Source organism: Lepisma saccharinum, chromosome 15 (assembly GCF_977018435.1).
Source record: "Lepisma saccharinum chromosome 15, izLepSacc3.1, whole genome shotgun sequence".
Classification (NCBI taxonomy): Eukaryota; Metazoa; Arthropoda; class Insecta; order Zygentoma; family Lepismatidae; genus Lepisma; species Lepisma saccharinum.
Genome location: NC_139243.1, coordinates 11851219 through 11871708, shown reverse-complemented (window position 1 = coordinate 11871708; position 20490 = coordinate 11851219). Strand labels below are relative to the sequence as shown.

Genomic DNA, 20490 nt, shown 5'->3' with positions numbered 1-20490 from the left:
ATTTTATTATCTATTTTGTGATGCTTAAAAAAATTAAATCTAGGTCGAAGGGCACAGTCACTGTCTTACACACTATATACCAGAGGTAGTGCGCGCTACCCTTGTCTAAGGGTTGGTTCATTATGATTATATGGTCAGCTGTTATTGAATATTTTGTGAACATATTTTAAAAAAAAATAAAAGATAAGGTGTGATACATACTGGCGTATTGCAGAAAATACGCACATACTTGATATACAAAGGAGTGGGTTGGTCTTTTGTAGCTCACGCTATTCCCCTTTCGAAGGGAGGGTTCGCCTCTGCTTGCAACATTTACCCCCCCCCTTTCATCGAGCACACCTCTGATTGTATTATATTATGTAGGCTATAGAATCAGCGAAAACGACATAAAAAATGTAGCAAATAATTCTCGTGGGTCGCGTGTGTTAGAGGTTATATAATTATTGGCATTTGCACACGAGGTTGATTCAGGATCGAGGAATTTCCCATGGGGAAAGTGAAGATATTATTTGAATTATTTGAAAAGGAAATAACATTTATTGTACTTTCCACGTATAAAAGCACAATGAACAGAATGAAAATGTCACCTTTTTTTGAGGGCGGAAAAGCCCCCCCCCCTCCCTTACTCCCGCTGGATACACCATGATCACCTAGAATGTAAGAAGAAAATGAATGAAAATATTAATGGTTAACCTACAAATTAATGTTCATACATCTAACTGTATAGTGGCGTGTATATGTACTGCCAGGCAAGGTCACCATCCGCTATAACAGCATGAGTTCAATTTCAATTTCATTAGCGAATTAAAATAGTGATGGGCAAATTACATGGAAATACTTATTCATACCACTGTACAGTACCTATTGAATTATCCAGAGCGAGTTTGCCCCAGCTGCCATAATAAAATAGAGCACCCTTCTTTATATCAGAACCTAAAAGAAAACTCTGGCCCGCTATAGTACTCTATTGTTTTTTATTCATTACTGCCGTACAAAATTCTTGTATACGCCACCGCATGACTTCTAGCAGTAGTGTAATATGATTTCTCTAAAGCCTTATTTTTTCTGTATTTCAGGCGTCCACCAATGCAACACTGCCACTGAGAAGCTTCATTTCGACATGAATAAGAACGATGATGCAGTTTCCGCCAGACCCCAATTCTACAAAAGGTATGATCAGTTATTCGCTGAAGTTATCCTGTTTTAAATTCATAATTCCTCTCCCATCTCTGACCAGGACACATCAGATTCTCAAAGTGTCTGGAAAGAGTGAAGAATAGTTATGCACATCCTAACAACTCATTTGGTGCGATGAAAACTAACAACCTAACAAAAATAGGGAAAACACTGGCGAAAAACCCACCCACAAGTGGTGTGGTGAGGGCCAGAACTAATCATGCAAGCAAGATATCAGCTTCATTCAATATCCAAAGTGTTTGGGATTTTTTGTGAAAAATAGCTTAGAAACCATCAGAAATCTACCCTTTGACCAATTAAGTGGACAATTTAACACATTAAGGCAACATACATTAATGGTATACGAAAAGTTGGTGCATAATTTATATTTTTAGTTGTGCCCTTTTAGATTTTAGACTTCAGGAGGGAAATCCAAATTCAAGTTAAGGCTTACGTGGAAAATTAATGACATAATGTTTCTTATGTGAGTTGGTGTATATGTTATATTTGTGTGCATATAATGAGTTACGTTGAGGTGCATTTTTACACAAATATTAAAAGGTGGTTGATAATTGATTGATTTGGCTTATTTTACTAATCGCAAATATGATGATGAGGGATGATATATCATATATGATGAAGATACACTCACAAGGCCGGGATTCGAACCCGGTATGCCTGGCCTTGTAGCGCGCTGTGTTTCCTCCGATTCATACATTGTAGCTTTATTAATTTCATCACAGTTCTCACCAAGATAATGATAGAGCTTTGCCACACGTTAATAATGTTCTTCTTGAGTAAATCCAAACAAGAAGTAATCACGTTTTTATCCCTCGCAATCAATGGATCAGATTTAAGATTTATGGGTTTATTGAACAATTAAGGGCTATTTTCTTCGTACTTCCGTTACAAGTACAAAAGTTCATTAATGTTTTGCATGAGCAAGAACCAAGATAAATATAATTTTTTGCACCTCACACGAAAATTCCATGACACACCAAAACAACCAGACGGATCCACCTATACGTACATCTATGTATTCTACCCTTGAAGACACTAGAAATATACAGGTAGGATTGTAGCGAGCAAAAATACTGGGGCATTGTGCAAGTTCAAAGAACAAATGTTTCAGTCTTTCAGTCTTGTTTTTCTATTTTCCCCAAAGATCCCATGCTGTGGCACAAAAGAGTGAAAGTTGATCAGCTAGGTAAGGTCAAGAAGCGAGGATATTAAGCGCACCTGTTCTTATTAACAGGTGTAACTGACCTATTAAATCGTGGCTTTTGTTTCATTCTCTGTGCGGCTTCGAACTTACCGGTTAAATGTTTCTGGACCACGTGTCGGATCAGTTGCTGTAGAATTATTCTAAGATACATTTTCACAGGAGTATTTGTTTCGGGATTAATCTTGAGATTTTGTGCTTTCAGCAGTGTTGCCACAGGATAGGCTTTTGATTAATTCAATGGTGTTTCAAGTCCACTTTATGCACAGTAAGGCTAATTGGGAAATGACCGACAGTTTTTAAAGTGGGATCAGAACCACTATGTGCCTCCACCGGGTGTCGAACCCGGGACCCATTGATTACAAGGCGACGACGCCACAGACGACGCTACCACTGCGCCATCAGAGGCCACTGGGTCGGTTCTAGCTATTGAAATATATATGGTATGTAGTTCAACGGTTTTAACTCGCCGTGAAATAATCTTGGTCCACGCTTCTAGCTCACTTAACATGTCGTACATGAGGAAATAATCATTTAATGCAGGGCAAGAATTACGCATACATACAGAGAGAGAAATAGAGAGAAAGTTAGAGGAGAAGTGATGAGAAACAGGAATAAAATATATAGAAGCGGAGACTGAAAGATAGGGGTCGCGCTTATCTCATACCGTATTGAACACCGTCTTCTATTTACGTCAGTGTGGAATGCCTTCGTTGTTAGGTTGGTTTGATTTGTTGCTTTAAGTCCACTTTTATACACAAATAGGCTAATCGGGACTGGAACTACAGTTTATAGTGGAATCCGAACTACTGTTCCTCCACCGCGTTGTTATGTTGAATGATTGATTTTCTTCATTTTACTTCGCTTTTTGTGCCACTTTTAGCAAATTTGCCAAGATGGGGATGATTGATGATATGTTGAATGGACGCTCACAAACATCCATGTCCAGGTCGGTATTCGAACCCGGGACCCCTGGGGGCCGGCTAGGTCTGTTAGGTTTAGTTGTCTTAGCATAAATACACAGCAGTTTTTCGGCGCTTGACAAAAAAGCATAATTTATACTAACAAGGGGGGTTATCTAAGTGTCCCGCCTCATATGTCAAGATGAGGACAAATTGATGTGGGGATCTGACCCGTGTCCCCCTCCGATTTGTATGACATTTGGCAGGTGTATAGAGGGCCCTATGCCCCCTGTTTCTCCCTATGCCATATTTACGTGGTTTCGGGGTCAGATCCCCACTTCAATTTCTCCTCCTCTTGACATTTGAGGGGGGGGGTTGCCCTCTAAAACAGTTTTTTTTAGCTGAAACACAAAAACACGGCATTTCTTCCTTTGGGCCCTTCTATACACCTGCCAAGTTTCATGGAAATCGGAGGGGGACACTTACATAACCTCCCTTGTAACACCTCTACACCTAACGAGAACATTTGTCGTGACGTCAGTAGACGACGATGTTCAATAGTGTCCGATAAGCGGAACCCGAAAGGTGGAGGAAACTGAGGAAAGAAGAAAGGTTTAGAAGAAAAAGATAGAAGGAAAGGAGAAGAGAAACAAAGATAAATAGAGAAGAGGAAGAGAGAAAGGTATACAATTTGGGAGAGAGAGAGGAAGAGAAAGACAAAGGTGAATGAAGAATTGAAACTAGAAAGAAAATATATAAACAAAGGAGAGAGGGAAAACAGAGAGATATAGAGAAAGAGAAGGAGGAGGAAGAAGAGAAGATAGAAAGGGGAGAGAGAAAAGGAGAAAGAGAGAGAGTTAGAGAGTAGCATGCATAGTAGAAGCAACATAGTAAACATTTTCCTCCATTTCTGGTTTGTTTAGCAAAAAGCTCAACTATACTAGGATCCCAAGAATCTTTGGAGCAAGGCAGCGCTAGAGAAGGGAAGAAACCGAGTGGGCGGAGCGAAGCAGTATACGCTAATGCAAAGGCTGGTAACTGCAGTCGTTTTTCCCCCTCCACGTAATCCCGTTCCCTTGCACTTCTTTGGTGGAGCCTTCTGGAGTCACTACTTTCGCAGAGACTTGCTTTCGTTCGCTCGCTCCAGGGATCCCCGGGGCAGAGTATATGTTTTTTTTTGTTTAATTAAAACATAGAATTTTGTGATTTTTTTTCCGAAAAAGAAAAGGAGAATGCGAAATTTGTGGTTGTGCTTACCCACATAAGTCTTTTGAAACCAATCCTGCAACAAATTCCATAGTCTACGACCCCCTCCCCCCTTCACACACACACATACACACACACACACACGAGATTATCCAAAAATGGAAGAATAGCGCCGTGAAATAACCAATAATAGACACAGGGTGATCCGTTTCATATCACAAAACGGTACTACACTTTGTAAATTCAACATTTTGACGATAGAGTTTTTCTTTTGTACAGTGGGATCCGTGAGTATTACCGTGCAAATTGACCATCACCATGTTCGTGCACTTTACTTGACCCGATAAGAGCTTCAAGAACTAAGAGAAAACTCAAAACAAGCTGTTGACAACTTCTGCACCAACATACATAAAAATCCATCGCTTAAAAACACATAGGATGTAAGAGAAAAATTAATGAAAATAGTCATGGACAATTTGCACGGTAATACTCATGGATCCCACTGTACCAACTGCAATACAGTTTAGCGATAACGTGAATTCCCCTTGAAGCACGAAGCATGTGGCAACAAGGCTTATTTCATTCTCATTGTGACTCGTGCCACTGTGAAATCTACATTGAAAATCCAAGCACATTAGATTGAAAACCACGTATTCCAACAACTTTCTCCTCTTTCCTCTTTGCATTAAGAGCGGAATTATCCTATGATGCCGAACTTTTGAATCAGTTTCTAACATAGCAACAATGGCAATAAATCTAGTTCTTTGGTGTCGGACTTAGCGTAGTGCTCTATTAGTTTATCTTAATGATACAAATCTACTTATGAAATCATAGTACTTAGATTTGTCAATCACGGCTGAAAAGTTTTGCATGCGAAACCAGTGAACCAAAAAATTGATCACATCACTCAACCAATTTGATTATACCAAAGCATGTCTTCAGACAAGGAAGTTATACTGTTTACAAGGAACTTAACTGTTCTTGCTTTCTTTGAGTACTTATGAACAGTTTATCTTATCCTTGAAGCTGAGTATGTATTGTCATGGCATGAATTCATGTCAAGTTTTTAGCCGCACACTTGTACATTACGGTAGATAATGCACCCACTTTGATATGTCCTTAACATATAATCTATTTCCGGTTAACAGGGAAAGAGTATATAGAAAATAATAATTGATCTTTGATTCTTCTCACGTGCAATATCTATGTCCATTGTAGTAACAATAAGAGTTACCTACTGTTGTTCTGATACCGATAGGAAGACCGTGTCAAGCGCAATTTTTCAACATCTTATCTCCTTGTCCTTTCTAAATTTACCGACTTCATATCAGCACCGTTTACTGAAGGATTTCAATTATCTACAGTCTACACAAAACTGCAGTGGCACTCCGCTGCAACACACTCCTTCAGGAATTCCACTTTCGAGTGCCTATGCGCACGACACGTAACACAAACTTATTTAACACAGAAACACCTAGATTGGAAATTCAAAAAAGACCACCCTATATGATGACCTCCTATAAAGTGTTGACATCTTCAATTCAGGCGTTCCCGATGGCGCAGTTTTAGCGTCATTGCCTTGTAATCAAGGAGTCCCGGGTTCGATACACGGTGGAGGCACATAGTGGTTCGGATCACACTTTAAACTGTAGGTCCAGTCCCGATTAGCCTTACTGTGCAAAAAGTGGACTTAAAACATAAAATCAATCAATCAGTATTCAATACACACAATGCCTTTCTATCTTCCATCAGAAAAAAATGCTTGCAAATAATATAATAGCGCCATCTTGACTTATTTTTGTTAATATTTTTTGTGTAATTTCATTTTTGGCACTTGCCCCCTGAGCTATCTGAAAAAAAAGTCCATGTAATTTGAATGGTGTAATTGTAGCGGTATATTATTACAGATAATGTTGTTTTCTGTGATTTGCAGGCTGCAAGTCACAGAAAATAACTTCCATATGCAACATATAACGAGAGAACATTTCTATCATGAGATACATCATGTTGACTGCCTTAGCTAGGCAGTGGCGGCTATTAGGGGGACGTGGAGGGCAGTTGCCCCCACTTTTTGCCACTTTTTCTCCCGCACTATGCTAAACCTTATCTACCAAGGGAAGTTAAACTGTCCTTGCCCCTCAGCTTTGGCACCTTGCCCCTCCCCCCTTCCAGTTTTGAAACTCAATCGACACCACTGTAACTAGGAGTGTGCGGGATGGAAAATTTTTGGTCGGGACAGGATTAGAAAGGGAAATTTTGAAATCTCTACTTTCGGGACTGAAACAAAAATCACCATTTCCCGACTAGGTTGTGAAATTTTCTCTGGCATACTATTTCCCAATCGAGTGATTGTTTTTGTACTTCTTGATTAAGAAAGCTGTTAATTTCATGAAATTTTGGACACTTACAGTGTAGATAATACCAACAATTAACTACTTTTAAATACGATCGTTTGGAATTTCTCAACGTTGGGGATTACGAAATGTCGGGGAATAATTTCCTAAAGCTAAATCTTGACAATTCACACGTGCCATCATGTTGAATGACATTTTTACAGTACCCTTCGGCGCGAGAAAAACATGGATCAGAGGTTCAAATCTGTTTGATGTCTCTGCATCGTGAAAAAGTACAAAAGAACAAAGAACTATTCAACATCAAAGTGAAGTGAATCCAGTTTCTATATCTAAATATTGAACTCAGATCTGAACGTCTCAACAACGCCAAAATATTTCAATTGATTTCAATTTTATTAGTATAATAATAATAATAGTAATAATAATAATAATAATAATAATAAAAAGGTAAAATTGAAGTTTATTTGATTGAAGGACAAGATGTGAAATCTTTCTCCTTTCTCCCCGCTCCCTTCCCGGAGAAAAATTCCTGCGTGCGACCTTTGCTACGTATCAAAGGCTTCAAAATATATGAAACGACAATAATGGAACAAGCACTTCTATGAATGCAGTAGCTCAAAAACACGTGAAGGATGCATTTGTTATGATAAAACATAAGCTCAAACCTATCGCGGACTGATGCTTCACTTTGATTTCTTATTTAATCATATCTGAAGTGCATTGAATCTCGAGTAGGAATTAGAAGAAGAGAACAACTTCATAATTGCGAAAGCTTATTAACAGATTTTGCATATCAGAACGTATTTCCTTATCAATAGATACATATATCAGATTATCATAATGATTTCTGAATAGGGTGTTATAATGCTTTTTTTTTTCCTTTGGAGTGTTTCGTCCTTGCTAAGTATAAAGTCACGAAAACCGACATACCATTTACATACGAAACACAAACAAATATATGTGTAATAATATTTTAATAGCATATACTACTACAGAATAAAGCAATTCCTTTAATCATCATGAAATAAAATGAAAGTTCTTTGGACTATTTAGCTCTCACTGACAAGATAACAGAAAACACATACGTATAGATCATGTGCTTCACCTGCACATTGAACATGTGCTCAATGATTACACATTATCCACTCTTCACCACTGGCATCTTCAGAATAAAGTCCTTCACAAAAGTACATTCAACATCTAAATGGGCGTAACTTGGGACTTAACTTGGGGGGGGGGGGGGTTGCAGGTACGAACTTGAGGCTTAATTTTTGGGGGCAGAGTCGAAAAGTTTTTCATCCCATAAAAATAGTGTCCAGGATTATTTGATAAGTAACTGTTACATTTGCGAAATCATAAATATTATTATGGTCTTAGGATGTTAACAAAAATATCCCTAACGTGTAAATTTTAACGAGCCTGAAAATTTTGGGGAGGCAAATGAACCCCCTGGCCCTCGCCAAGTTACACCTATGGTCGACAGCGAAAGTAAAGGATATCCGCCACTGTTTTTTAAAAATTAAAATTATATTTTTACAAGGTGGAAGCAGCTGGGTCAGTGGGGCGAGAGGGAAAATATTAAATTTATTTTGTTTTTCTTCGAAATGACAGGGCTTTTAGCGGAGGTGAAATTTACACATTTGGCTTCCCAATAATTAGTGTAAAAGATAGAAGAAAAAGAAAAAAATAATATTTTTGAAAGAGATTGGCATTTGACAGGCCCATGTGACCACCACAATAGACCGAAATGAATTAAAGAAATGTAGTATGTACGAGCATTTGTACACTCCTACAACCATGCAAAGTTTCGTTGAAAACAGGCTGATATTTCTTGTGGGGAAAAATAATAACAATATATAGGAGCGGCAGTGTTGTCTGTTTATGGAAACAATTTCCGGAATTTCAATACTAACAGTAGAGTAAATATGTACTTCTGACCGCAACTCTGATTTCTTGACTAAACGACCACAAAAAGTTGAAAAACTCACTTTCTCTCCCCGTTCCGCGCCTCATTTATTACGCTGACGACGTTTCACGGGTGCAAAAAGGCAGTGATGAGTGAAAGAGGAGCTCTCCTCTTCTCCTCCTCTCCTCTTCTCATCTTCTCATTTTCTCATTTTCTCATCTTCTCATTTTCTCATCTTCTCATTTTCTCATCTTCTTATTTTCTCATCTTCTTATTTTCTCATCTTCTCATCTTCTCATCTTCTTATTTTCTCATTTTCTCATCTTCTCATCTTCTCATCTTTTAAGGACCAAATGTTTGTAGATCGTGATCTTCGTAAACCTCTCTTCTTATCCTCTTATTTTCTCATCCTCTCATTCTCTCATTTTCTTATTCTCTCTACCTTTAGAACATTGTCGTCAACATTAGAGATGAAGTTGGAGTGCTGGAATCAAGGGGGCCAAATGTTTATATATGGTGATCTTCGTAAACTTTTCTCTCGGGGGGGAAGGATGTGGCATATACACACGCGTGCGCTCTCATCTTCTCATTTTCTTATTCTCTTATTCTCTTATTTTTGAAAGATGAGTGTATTTTATCGTAATTTTCCAAGTCTGGGACCAAATGTTTATGTATTGCGACCTACGTAAACCTCTCCTCTCATCTTCTCATCTTCTCATTTTGAAAAAATGAGTGCACCTTATCGTAATTTTCCAAGTCCGGAGCCAAAAATGTTTATATATATCGTGACCTTCGTAAACCTCTCCTCTCATTCTTTTATTTTTGAAAGATGAGTGTATTTTATCGTAATTTTCCAAGTCCGGGACCAAATGTTTATGTATTGCGACCTACGTAAACCTCTCTCTCGGGGAGGGAACGATGTGCCACACACATACGTGCGCGCGTGCGTATGCCTCTTATTATTTTCCGTATTGTGGCGCAAGCAAACAAAATAATAATTGTTGTTTTTTAGGATCCCTGGCCCCTATATAACCTCGCCGGGGGTGCATGGTGGCGACGAAATCATCACGAGTTTAGATTTGTACTGTAAATATTGTCAAAAATTTAATCAATATTGTTTATTCTCGATACTAGAATCTTACATAAATTATTCTCTAAAAACAAAAATCGATAATCCTATGCCAAGCCCCCAAGGCACTCAGGCAATTTCTAATGTTCGCGTGGATAGCGACGCTCGGTAGAATTTTTCCTGTCCCACTGTGGAGCAATTGTGTTTCGTCGCCCAATGTAACATTTTCATCACGGACCAAACTATCCACAGCAACCCCTCCCCGAACCCATTCACCTTGCATCCTCTTTCGCCCGAAGAGATTCTATTTTTTTCAGCTTTCCCACGGTTCTGAATGAAGAATCCATCACATCCCCGATAACAATAGAATCAGAGGGGGATGTGGCGGAAGCAAACACAGCAGCATCTTCCGCTTTTTAAGTTTTATACTGGGAATTGTTTGTTTCACACACCACACCCTGACGGGGCGTGGAATAGAGGCCGAGGGGAAATGATCGACAATACATACATGGGTGGAACTATCAACGTCCCGTTTATTGTTATTTGTCCCCCACAGGATATTGTGCGCATCACAAAAGTTTTTTGTTGAAAAAAAATATAGCATGAATAAATGAATCAGTCAACAAGGGTTTTATTTGCTAGAATATTAACTATAGCCCTCATTGTGTTTTCACCAAAGAGAGTCGCGTGGAGTAGGAAGGAAAGAAGGAGAAAAAAAAGGAGTTCCTATATAACGTACTAGTTTTTTTGTACGTCATTATCATAGTGAACGTCAATCGTGGCAGTTCAGTATTCTTAATTGTTTATCTGGTAGTATACATATATATTATCGTGGAAGTTTTAGTGAGCTACAAGTTTTATTTTGAAGTCTCTCTATCTCTCTTGAAAGGTGAACGTCAATCGTGGCAGTTCAGTATTCTTAATTGTTTATCTGGCAGTATACATATATATCATCGTGGAAGTTTTAGTGAGCTACAAGTTTTTATTTTGAAGTCTCTCTCCACCTCTCTTGAAAGGTAAGTTTTTATTTTCATGATATATTAATATTTTTGTTTTGCGTCTGACACACACATATTCAGAGGAGTCATAAAAATTGACACACACTTACATGTCGTATATTTTTAACCCCCTACAACAGTGCACACACACATACATACATACATACTGTTTGCGTCTAATATATATGTGGAAGGAAAAAATATCTAGCATTTTTTAACTTTTTTTCCTTCTGTTTCAGTGCGCTTTCCACTACCATTACCACAACCCCCCCCAAAAAATTTATCTGTATATATATAAATAACAGAGAGAAAAAAAATGGAATCGCAACCAGGTCCCTCCGGTCTTTGCGTTAAAGTGGCATGTCGCAACTGCGGAATATTAATTTCTAAACGTAATATTGCCAGGCATTTGAAAAAATGTCGTCGACCGGATCATGATGTTGTAGTCCCGCCGGCAAAGAAATCTCGCACTGATGGGCATGAATGCGGTGCTTTGAATAAAAGTGCACGCATCATGACCTATAAATCTGGAAGCGATGAAAAGTATGACTCGAGTATCTTCCTCGACAACGTGAAATCTCTGGTAGTCGATAAATTACGTGATTGCCTCGTCAATGTTGCAATTAAAATTCATCTCGTCTTGACCTTGCTGTATGAGAAAGTTGTCTCGTCCGAGTCAAGTACTTTTAGCTTTTACGTAGGGTGTGAAAGCTTACACGATGACAATAACGAGAATCTTGACGAGATAGTGACACGGCTATTTGAGCACTTGACACAAAAACAAGAAGAGTTTGAAGGTAGAGGAAGTGGGTGGAGTCTTTGCGGTCACAACCACATGTTAGAACTTCGAGTCTGCAATTTCACACCATTACGCAGCGCTCAAAAAAAAACAAAAAAACAAAAAAAACAAAATGCAGTGTTGAACATACAAAGTAATGATCAGAAGAGTTTCCTATGGTCTGTCATCGCCGCATTACACCCAGCAAATAATAATGACCCCCAACGCCTGTCCAATTACAGAGGATACGAGGGAAGATACGAGAATATGATGAGAGGAATTTCCTATCCTGTGCCCCTGAATAAGATCAATCAATTTTTAAAAAACTATAGAGAGGAAAAAGGAGAAGATATCGATATTTCTGTGTTTGGGGTTGACGATTCCGGCAATATTCGTGTCTTAAGACCTGCTAGAACCCAGAATAATGTAATTCGACTCTTGCTTGTAGATGGCCGTTACAGTTTAATTCGGAATTTCTCAGGATTAGTAGGAAGACAGATCACCAAGCATCACGATAAGATCGAAATTTGCGATCGATGCTTGAGAATTTTTCGCGAGGGAAAGAAGATGAAAGAACAGCACAAGTGTTTTGGCTCCGTGAATGCAGAACCCGAAGATGTCATGCCGGAACCCGGAACCAAGATGAAATTTCAGAAACACCAGGCTCTTCTCCACCATCCCGTCGTCCTTTATGCCGACTTTGAAAGCTTCCAAGTTCCCATGACGTCTTGCGACCCTGATCCCTCTACCTCAAGCACGACCCAAATTTTTCACCACGAGCCTTGCAGTTTCTCCATCTACGGAGAAAAATTGAATGATGTCATCTTGTATTGCGGACCCGATGCGGCAAAACATTTTGTTGAGAAGATAGCGGAATGCGCGAGAGGACTTGCACCCAGCCTGAAAGGCTCTTACGTTTCTCCACCCGCTCTCACAACAGAACAACAACAGAGACATGACGCGGCGACAAGATGCGAGGAGTGTAACCAGACTTTCACCGCCGAAAATTACAAGGTTGTCCACCATAACCACCAGAATGGATTATTTCTAAGCACCATCTGTAATTCATGCAATCTCAAGATTAAGGAGTCGCATTTTGTTGCCGTGTTTCTGCACTACACGGAGAAGTACGACACGCATCTCTTCGTCAAAGAGCTCCACAACATAACTTCTCGAATCAGCATCATTCCGAGAACGAGCGAGAAGTACATCGCGGTGAGAGTGTGGATCCCTCTCGAAGAAGGAAAAAGTGTGGAAGTGCGAATCCTGGACTCTTACAATTTCCTGTCCTCCAGCCTCGCAAGCCTTGCATCTCAACTTGGCGACGAAGATCTTGTGGCCACCAAGCAAAAATGTTTTTCGGGGAGAGATGAGAATTTGAATCTGTTGCGTCGCAAGGGCGTCTACCCCTACGAGTACGTCAACAATTTCGACAAATTTGACGAGACGGAACTTCCACCCCGGGAGGTATTTTATTCTTCTCTCACGGAGGACGTCTGTTCCGAAGAGGACTACGAACACGCTCGTAGTGTGTGGACGGCATTTAATTGCCAAACTTTTCGCGATTATCACGATCTTTATCTGAAATTGGACGTGACACTTCTGATGGATATTTTCGAATCGTTTCGTAAGAGATGCATCACGATATACAAGTTGGATCCTGCGTATTTCTTCACCACGCCGGGATTGACTTGGGAATCGATGATGAAATACACCAAGGTGGAACTGGGACTCATCGCAGAGAAGGAACAGTATGCTTTCATGGAGAGTGCGATACGCGGTGGCATCGTCCAATGTCCCCGACGCCATGCTCAGGCAAACAATTCTCATACGCCTGGTTACGATGCATCGAAGCCCAACACCTATATTGTCTACTGGGATGTCAACAACCTGTACGGCCACTCCATGTCCCAGTGTCTTCCCATCAGCGACTACGCGTGGATGACCGAAGAGGAACTCTCCTGCGAGGATTTTCTCAACTGGAGCGAAGATAACGAATGGGGCTGTTTCTTGGAAGTGGATCTCGATTATCCCGAAACACTTCACGAGAAACATCATGGATTGGCCCTGGCCCCCTCCAAAAAGAAGCCACCTGGAGGATCGGAGCCAAAACTCATACTAAGCATGGAGAACAAGCGGAATTACGTTCTGCACTACCGACTCCTCCAATTTTACATAAGTCACGGCTTGCAGTTGAAGAAAGTTCATAGAGGATTGAAGTTCCGACAGAGCAAGTGGCTCGAACCGTACATAGCCGAGAACACGCGACGCAGAGCGCAATCGACATCGCCTGCAGACAAGGATCTGTACAAACTGTTCAATAACGCCATCTACGGCAAGACGATGGAGAACGTGCGTAATTACATCGACGCAATGTTGGTCACGAACGAAAAGAAATTTGAAAAGATCGTCGCGTCCCCCTACTTCAAAAACTTCACTATTTTCGACGAGAATCTAGTATTCGTCGAGAGGAGCAAGAAGCAGGTGAAGCTCAACAAGCCGATTGCCATAGGTGCCACTGTCCTTGAACTATCAAAATTGCACATGTACCAATCGTACTACGATCAGTTTCAACCCTTTTATGGAGATAACATCCAAATATGCTACATTGACACGGATAGCTTCATTTTTCTAATCCAAACACCAAGCCTCGAACATGATCTGACTAAGATGAAGCATCTGTTTGATTTTAGCAACTTACCATCAGGCCATCACTTACATTCGGCAGAAAACAAAATGACGATTGGAAAATACAAAGATGAAGTTGGCGGGGAGTACATCAGCGAATTTGCGGGGCTTCGTGCCAAAATGTACTGTGTAAAGATTACAGAAGAAAAAGAGATCAAGAAGGCGAAGGGGGTGGGAAAAATAAGTACCAGCAAATTTAGCATGCAAGACTACAAAGAATGCCTTTTTCATGGTAAAAGGCAACTCAGCACCGATCATCGCATTGCAAGTAAATTGCATGATTTGTACACGACGCGCGTAACCAAAGTAGCATTGGATGCAAGGGACAACAAGTTACGTGTTCTCAATTGTCAAATCCACACGCGAGAGTGGGGGCACTACAATGGAAGCGATAAATGTGACGCGTGTTAACCGTAACCTCATAGCCATGAAGTCCGCTGTGTTTTTGAAGAAGAATAGCATAGGGAGGAAAAGAATGAAAGTGGAAGCCCTCGGGCGATAAAAAATAAGAGTTGAATTTAATGAGCCTCGTTTTGGAGCGGGCTTAACAGCATAATAACAGGTTGCAACTTTTCATCGCCCGAGGGCTCCCACTTTCATTCTTTTCCTCCCTATGCTATTCTTCTTCAAAAACACAGCGGACTTCATTAACACTTAATGTGTTAAATAACTAACAAGGACAATGAATCTCTTTGGTTTTCGCAAAGAAAGCAAGATGGACACTCCTTCACCAAATTCTAATAACCTCTTACCTTCCGTATTATCTAAACTCAATGGTCTACTAATTGTACATCTTAATAGTATATGGACGGAAATAAATAACGATGTGGGCAAGATGTTTTATGTTTTTAATAACAATTTACATTTCTATGAAATTCCGATCGACGGGAAACTTCAAATCACCGTGAATCCGGAGAACGCAGGCGAAATCAAAATTTCTACCGGCAAGAACATTTTTCGAATGAAGCACGACAAGATACTTTCTAACATTACGTACGATGTGTCTGCAGGAGATTATCTTTACGTGGAACTCCTCGGAGACTACGACAAACTTATTCCTCTCTTCGTAGAATTACGAATCGTCTATCCTATTATAAATAACCGTTAACCAAAAATGCCTAACGACATTTTCGGCAACACCAAGCGTGTGGACCATGCAGAAGAGATTCTCATGTTGGACATTCGAGTTAAGAAGTTGAGGACTGATTTGATCGCTTTGCAGGAAACCTTAAACAAAAGTTTAGAGTCGGAAATCGCTACGCTCCAAACGCAATGTCTCGACCCTATTCTGAAAATCGATTCCGAACTGAAAACGCTGATAAAAAATTATGTCGACGTACCTTCTTACGACAGCGTTCAAAATATACAGTTGAACGTGGATTCGCTTCAAAATGATTTGGCCAAATTACAACAATTTCAATCGAAAAATGAAGATTTGGAAAAATTGAAACTCGAAATCGAAGAACGAACTTCCGCAATAGAAAAGAATTTCTCTGAACTTCAAACTGTGGTGAACGATATAGACGCAGAACGCTTGCATGTCGTTGTTTCCAAATTACAAGAAGAATTCACCAGCACGTTGGAAGAAATTAAATCCAAGTTGCAGACTTTGGAAGATACAATGACGAACCTACCATCGTCGGACGAACTGCAGGTCATCGGTAAAAGCGTTGCGAACATAAAAATTCAATTGGAGGCTTATCAAGATTTCGAACACATTCAAACCACCATTGCTACGCTTCAGGCGTCTCTGGAGTTGATCAACGAAGAAATTAAAAATATTCACGCTGAAGCAAGTGTGTTGACGAGTATTCAGGACACGTTAAGCACAGTTCAGCAGAAGATCCAATATTTGGAAAATTTGAACGTCGAATCCAATCTTCCTCATTTTCATCACGTACTGGACAACATACAGGGTGACTTGGAATCGTTACGAACAAGCGTGCCTTCGAGCGAAGATTTGGAAAAATTGAAAACGGCGGTGACGGCACTATCCGATTCGAGTGACATCAAAAGTTCGTTGAGCGATCTCGAGAGTAAAGTGGCCAATCTCCCTACCTCCAAAGAATTACACGCTTTGAAAAGGAACATATCACGTATGCTGAAACGACTGGAAACGGAAACGGCGAATGTGGAACAGATTCGAGACGAACTTGCTTCGCTGGTGTCGACGCTACCCACTTCGCAGAGCGTCGCCGACCTTCACACGCAGTTTACAGAGATGCGAAGCATCGTGAACGATCTTACCGAGAAGAGCTCGAAATTGAATCAAGTCGAGAACCTTCAGAACATTGTCGTCAACATCAGAGATCAAGTCGGAGTGCTGGAATCCACGCAGGAATCGACGCTGGCCTCTTTCGGTGCCAAGTTGCAAGAACTCAACGAAAGCTACAAGCAGTTGAACGTGGAAGTGAAAATCAAACCGTCATTTTCTACCGTAACGGATACCATAGTCGAACATTTGTTGCCCGTACAAAACACACTGGGTCAGCTTCACAGCAACCTCGTTAGCGTCGACACTAAATTCGCTAAACTGCATTCTCTGCAGGCCATCGAAATCAACAGCGTACCCAATCAACAGAGAATCTCCACCTTCGTCGAAGGTAACAAACTGTACATGCTACATCCTTATCATCCGTACTACAAGTTTCTCCTCGATGGCACGATTCAGATAAACGAATTTTCGTACTGGTCTCACGGCAGAAAAGCTAGCGTTCCCACCATGACTTTGATATCGAATCGTGGTGTCCAGAAAGCAGGAAACATTCCTCTGGCGCGTTGGAACGAAACGCGCAACATATATGAAATACACGAAGACGAAGATCTTACTGTTTTCGACGTGAGTGCCGGCGATAAGCTGATCATTCAAAACACGAGCGAAGTGCCACCCTCTTTGAATCCCATCACGCTGGTGCTTCTTTTGAAACGTAATCTCTAAAAATAATAAAAAATGTCTAGGCAAGCCATCGTCCAAGAATTGCATAAACCTGCACGCCGCAACTACGAACGTTTGGCTGTGGTAACCAAGAGAATCGACGACCTCTGGGAAAGCGACCTCGTCGAAATGAGTAGCGGCAAGTTAAAAAACGTGCATAAATTGAACAAGGGCAACAAGTACCTCCTCACCGTCATAGACACATTTTCGAAATTCGCATGGGCTCTACCTTTGAAGGCAAAAACAGGAACGTGTGTCACGGAAGCATTCAAGACAATTTTTCGCGAAAGCGGCGGCAGACAACCACGGTTTCTGCACACGGACAAAGGGAAGGAATTTTACAATGCCGTATTCCAAAAGTTTATTCAGAAACACAACGTTCAACATTACTCGACCTTCAGTGACGTCAAGGCCAGCATCGTGGAAAGATTCAATCGCACTCTAAAATCGCGCATGTGGTCACGCTTCACGCTTCAGGGAAGTTACAAGTGGGTCACTATTCTTCCGGAACTTGTTAACGACTATAATCACACACGGCACGCAACGATAGGCATGAAGCCAGCTGACGTTACCAGGTCTGACGAGCAACGTTTAATTTCTAGCGTTTACTGTCCAAAGTACACGCCCACGACAAAAAAGGCTAAATACAAAATTGGAGAACAGGTGAGGGTTAGTAAATTGAAGCGAACGTTCGACAGGGGTTTCACACGAAACTGGAGCACCGAACTTTTTACCGTGGTTCGAGTTCTACCCGGGAACCGTCACACGTATATAATAAAGGACAGTGGCGGTGAAATTTTATTGGGGCGCTTCTATGAAGAGGAACTCTCTAAAACTAAATACCCCGACACGTACCTTATTGAAAAAGTTTTGCGCAAGAGAGGCAACAAATTTTTGGTGAAATGGCTGGGACTTCCGGAAACAAGTTGGATCGATTCAAACGAAGTGATTCTATGAGTACGTGGAATGTTGTGAAACGTTTACCTAATTCGGAAAGTCAAACGAAGAAAAAGAACGGCGAATTGCTTCCCGACAGCATCCGCTGTCTGATCGTAGGTCCTTCAGGGTGTGGGAAAACGACACTGCTCGTGGACAATTTTCTCCTCGCACCGAATTGGTTAGATTGGAAGAACAGGCACCTGTACGTGTTCTCGAAAAGTTTGGAGCAATCCAAATACCAGCAACTGATGAAACTGTACGATGGTCTGGACATTGCAACGTTCGCCTCGGAAATAAAACCACTTGACGATTGTCGTGAAAATTCAGTCGTTGTGTTCGACGACGCCATCCTGGAAAATCAAAATGAAATTCGCAACTTTTTCACGCAAGGTCGTCACAAAGGAATGGATTGCTTCTACCTAGCTCAAACGTTTTCCAAAATTCCAAAACAGTTAGTACGCGACAATGCTAATTTCATATGTTTGTTTCGTCAAGATCACACCAACCTCAATCACGCGTACGATGACTACGTAGGCGGGGACATGAACTACAATCAATTTTCGGAAGGCTGCTCTTCTTGCTGGAACGGTGACGATTTCGGATTCGTGACGATCGACATGACGAGGAAACCCAACGACGGAAAATACAGAAACAAAATCAACGACTTTCTAAACGTTGCAACGTTGTGAGAAACGACGTATATAAATAACGTCATGACGAAACGAAAAATTGAAGACGAAAATCTCAAGCTTCGCGATTACCTCGCGAAACGCTTTAAAGGTTGGAAATCCGAGAATCGCGGATTCTACGAAGAGAAGAAACGTCAGGATCAACCTGTGATTGATGCCATCAGCGGTCTAGGTAAAGAAATTAAAAGTGTCACGGAACAAAATAAAAATTTGATTAATGAACTCGTACCGCTCGCAGCTAAAAGTTATGCTGTACCCACCCCCATTTCGAGCATTCCTTCGACACCGTTCGAACTGAAGGATGTACCGGCACGACGTCGAGCCATAGGTAGCACGTCGTCGTCTTCGGATAAAATCGAGTTGGGACCTTTGGCACGAGACTACCTGAGCACGGGGAAGTTCGACAAGGATGAAGTGTTCGGATTGTATCCCAGCATGGAAACCAACGAAGGCGGCGGTGTGGTGTGGAAGATTGGGAAATCGAAGGTGACCTTCGAAGGCAACGACATTAAAGTCAATTTAGGCGACAAGGATAGTTGGACCAGGTATCCGGGTACGGTGGGACTGTGGGAACTCGTCGCCAAAAAGCAGCCGAAAGATTACACCGACGAAGATTACCAAAGTTACAAGGAAATTCTGATCATGACGGATGCCTTGTACCAGAACAACGACGCCTCGCAGAATAGGGTGAAATCGAGCAGCGGCGAGAAGTACAGGAATCTCATCAAACCGATTTGGAACCAGGTCAAAACAGGCAGCGGCGTCAAACGCTACAACACGTTACCCAAAGAATTCGTTTGGGTGGACGACGTTAGGAAACTCGTGGACCGATTGTTGGTGATAGCCGGCGAGGAGAATTCAGGCAACCGTAATTTCTACAACGAGAAGGTTGGCATCGTGGACATGATCAGCACGAAACTTTCCAACTTCATCGTGAACGATGACAAGGGCATAGGTTACCTCATCAAAATCATCAACACGCTGCCTCCTAAATTTTGGAACGTGGCCGAAGGAAAGGGGCTTGTGAACGACATCATCAACAAGTTACCTTTCGAGATGCATTTACCAGGCTACCAGTACTGCGGACCGGGTACCAAACTCGAGAAAAGATTGGAGAGAGGAGACAAGGGTGTGAATCCGTTGGACGCGGCATGCAAAGATCACGACATCGCCTACAACACCACACAGATGGATCTGGATGCACGTCACGAAGCAGACAGAAAGTTAGAGCACGCAGCTTTCGAAAGATTCGTCAGCAGAGACGCATCGCTGGGTGAACGGGTCGCCGCACTGGGTACCACCATCGCCATGAACACGAAACAAAAATTGGGGTGGGGTATATAAATAACATACAGTAAAAAAAAACAACATGGCTTGCATAACTGATTTGCCACCCGAGCTACTATCTAAAATATTCAAAAAGATAGTAAACGGAGATGTTAATAAACTTGTAATCATAGCAAGAACGACGCCGGAATTTCGCATCCCTTGTGAAATGGTTCTCAAGGACCTTCTTCGGGAGATCAGCGGCCTGAGGTGCGGTGATCTCAACATTCTGCTTTCGGCTGCAGGGGAGAAATTGAACGATAGGTCGGACGAACTGTACGAGGCAAGGCAGGGAAGAAGAC

The 20490-nt window shown here is 41.3% G+C and overlaps 1 protein-coding gene across 2 annotated transcripts in view; it reads left to right on the top strand.

Annotated features, from left to right (window-relative positions):
- Positions 1 to 20490, top strand: part of LOC145999583 (BTB/POZ domain-containing protein 2-like) — a 113703-nt gene that overhangs the window by 78695 nt on the left and 14518 nt on the right. For both annotated transcript variants that reach the window (XM_083136614.1, XM_083136613.1), the window contains exon 2: positions 1077 to 1170. In XM_083136614.1, coding sequence (XP_082992740.1) covers positions 1121 to 1170 — 50 coding nt within the window. In that variant the 5' untranslated portion in view covers positions 1077 to 1120. The remainder of the gene's footprint in view (positions 1 to 1076; positions 1171 to 20490) is intronic.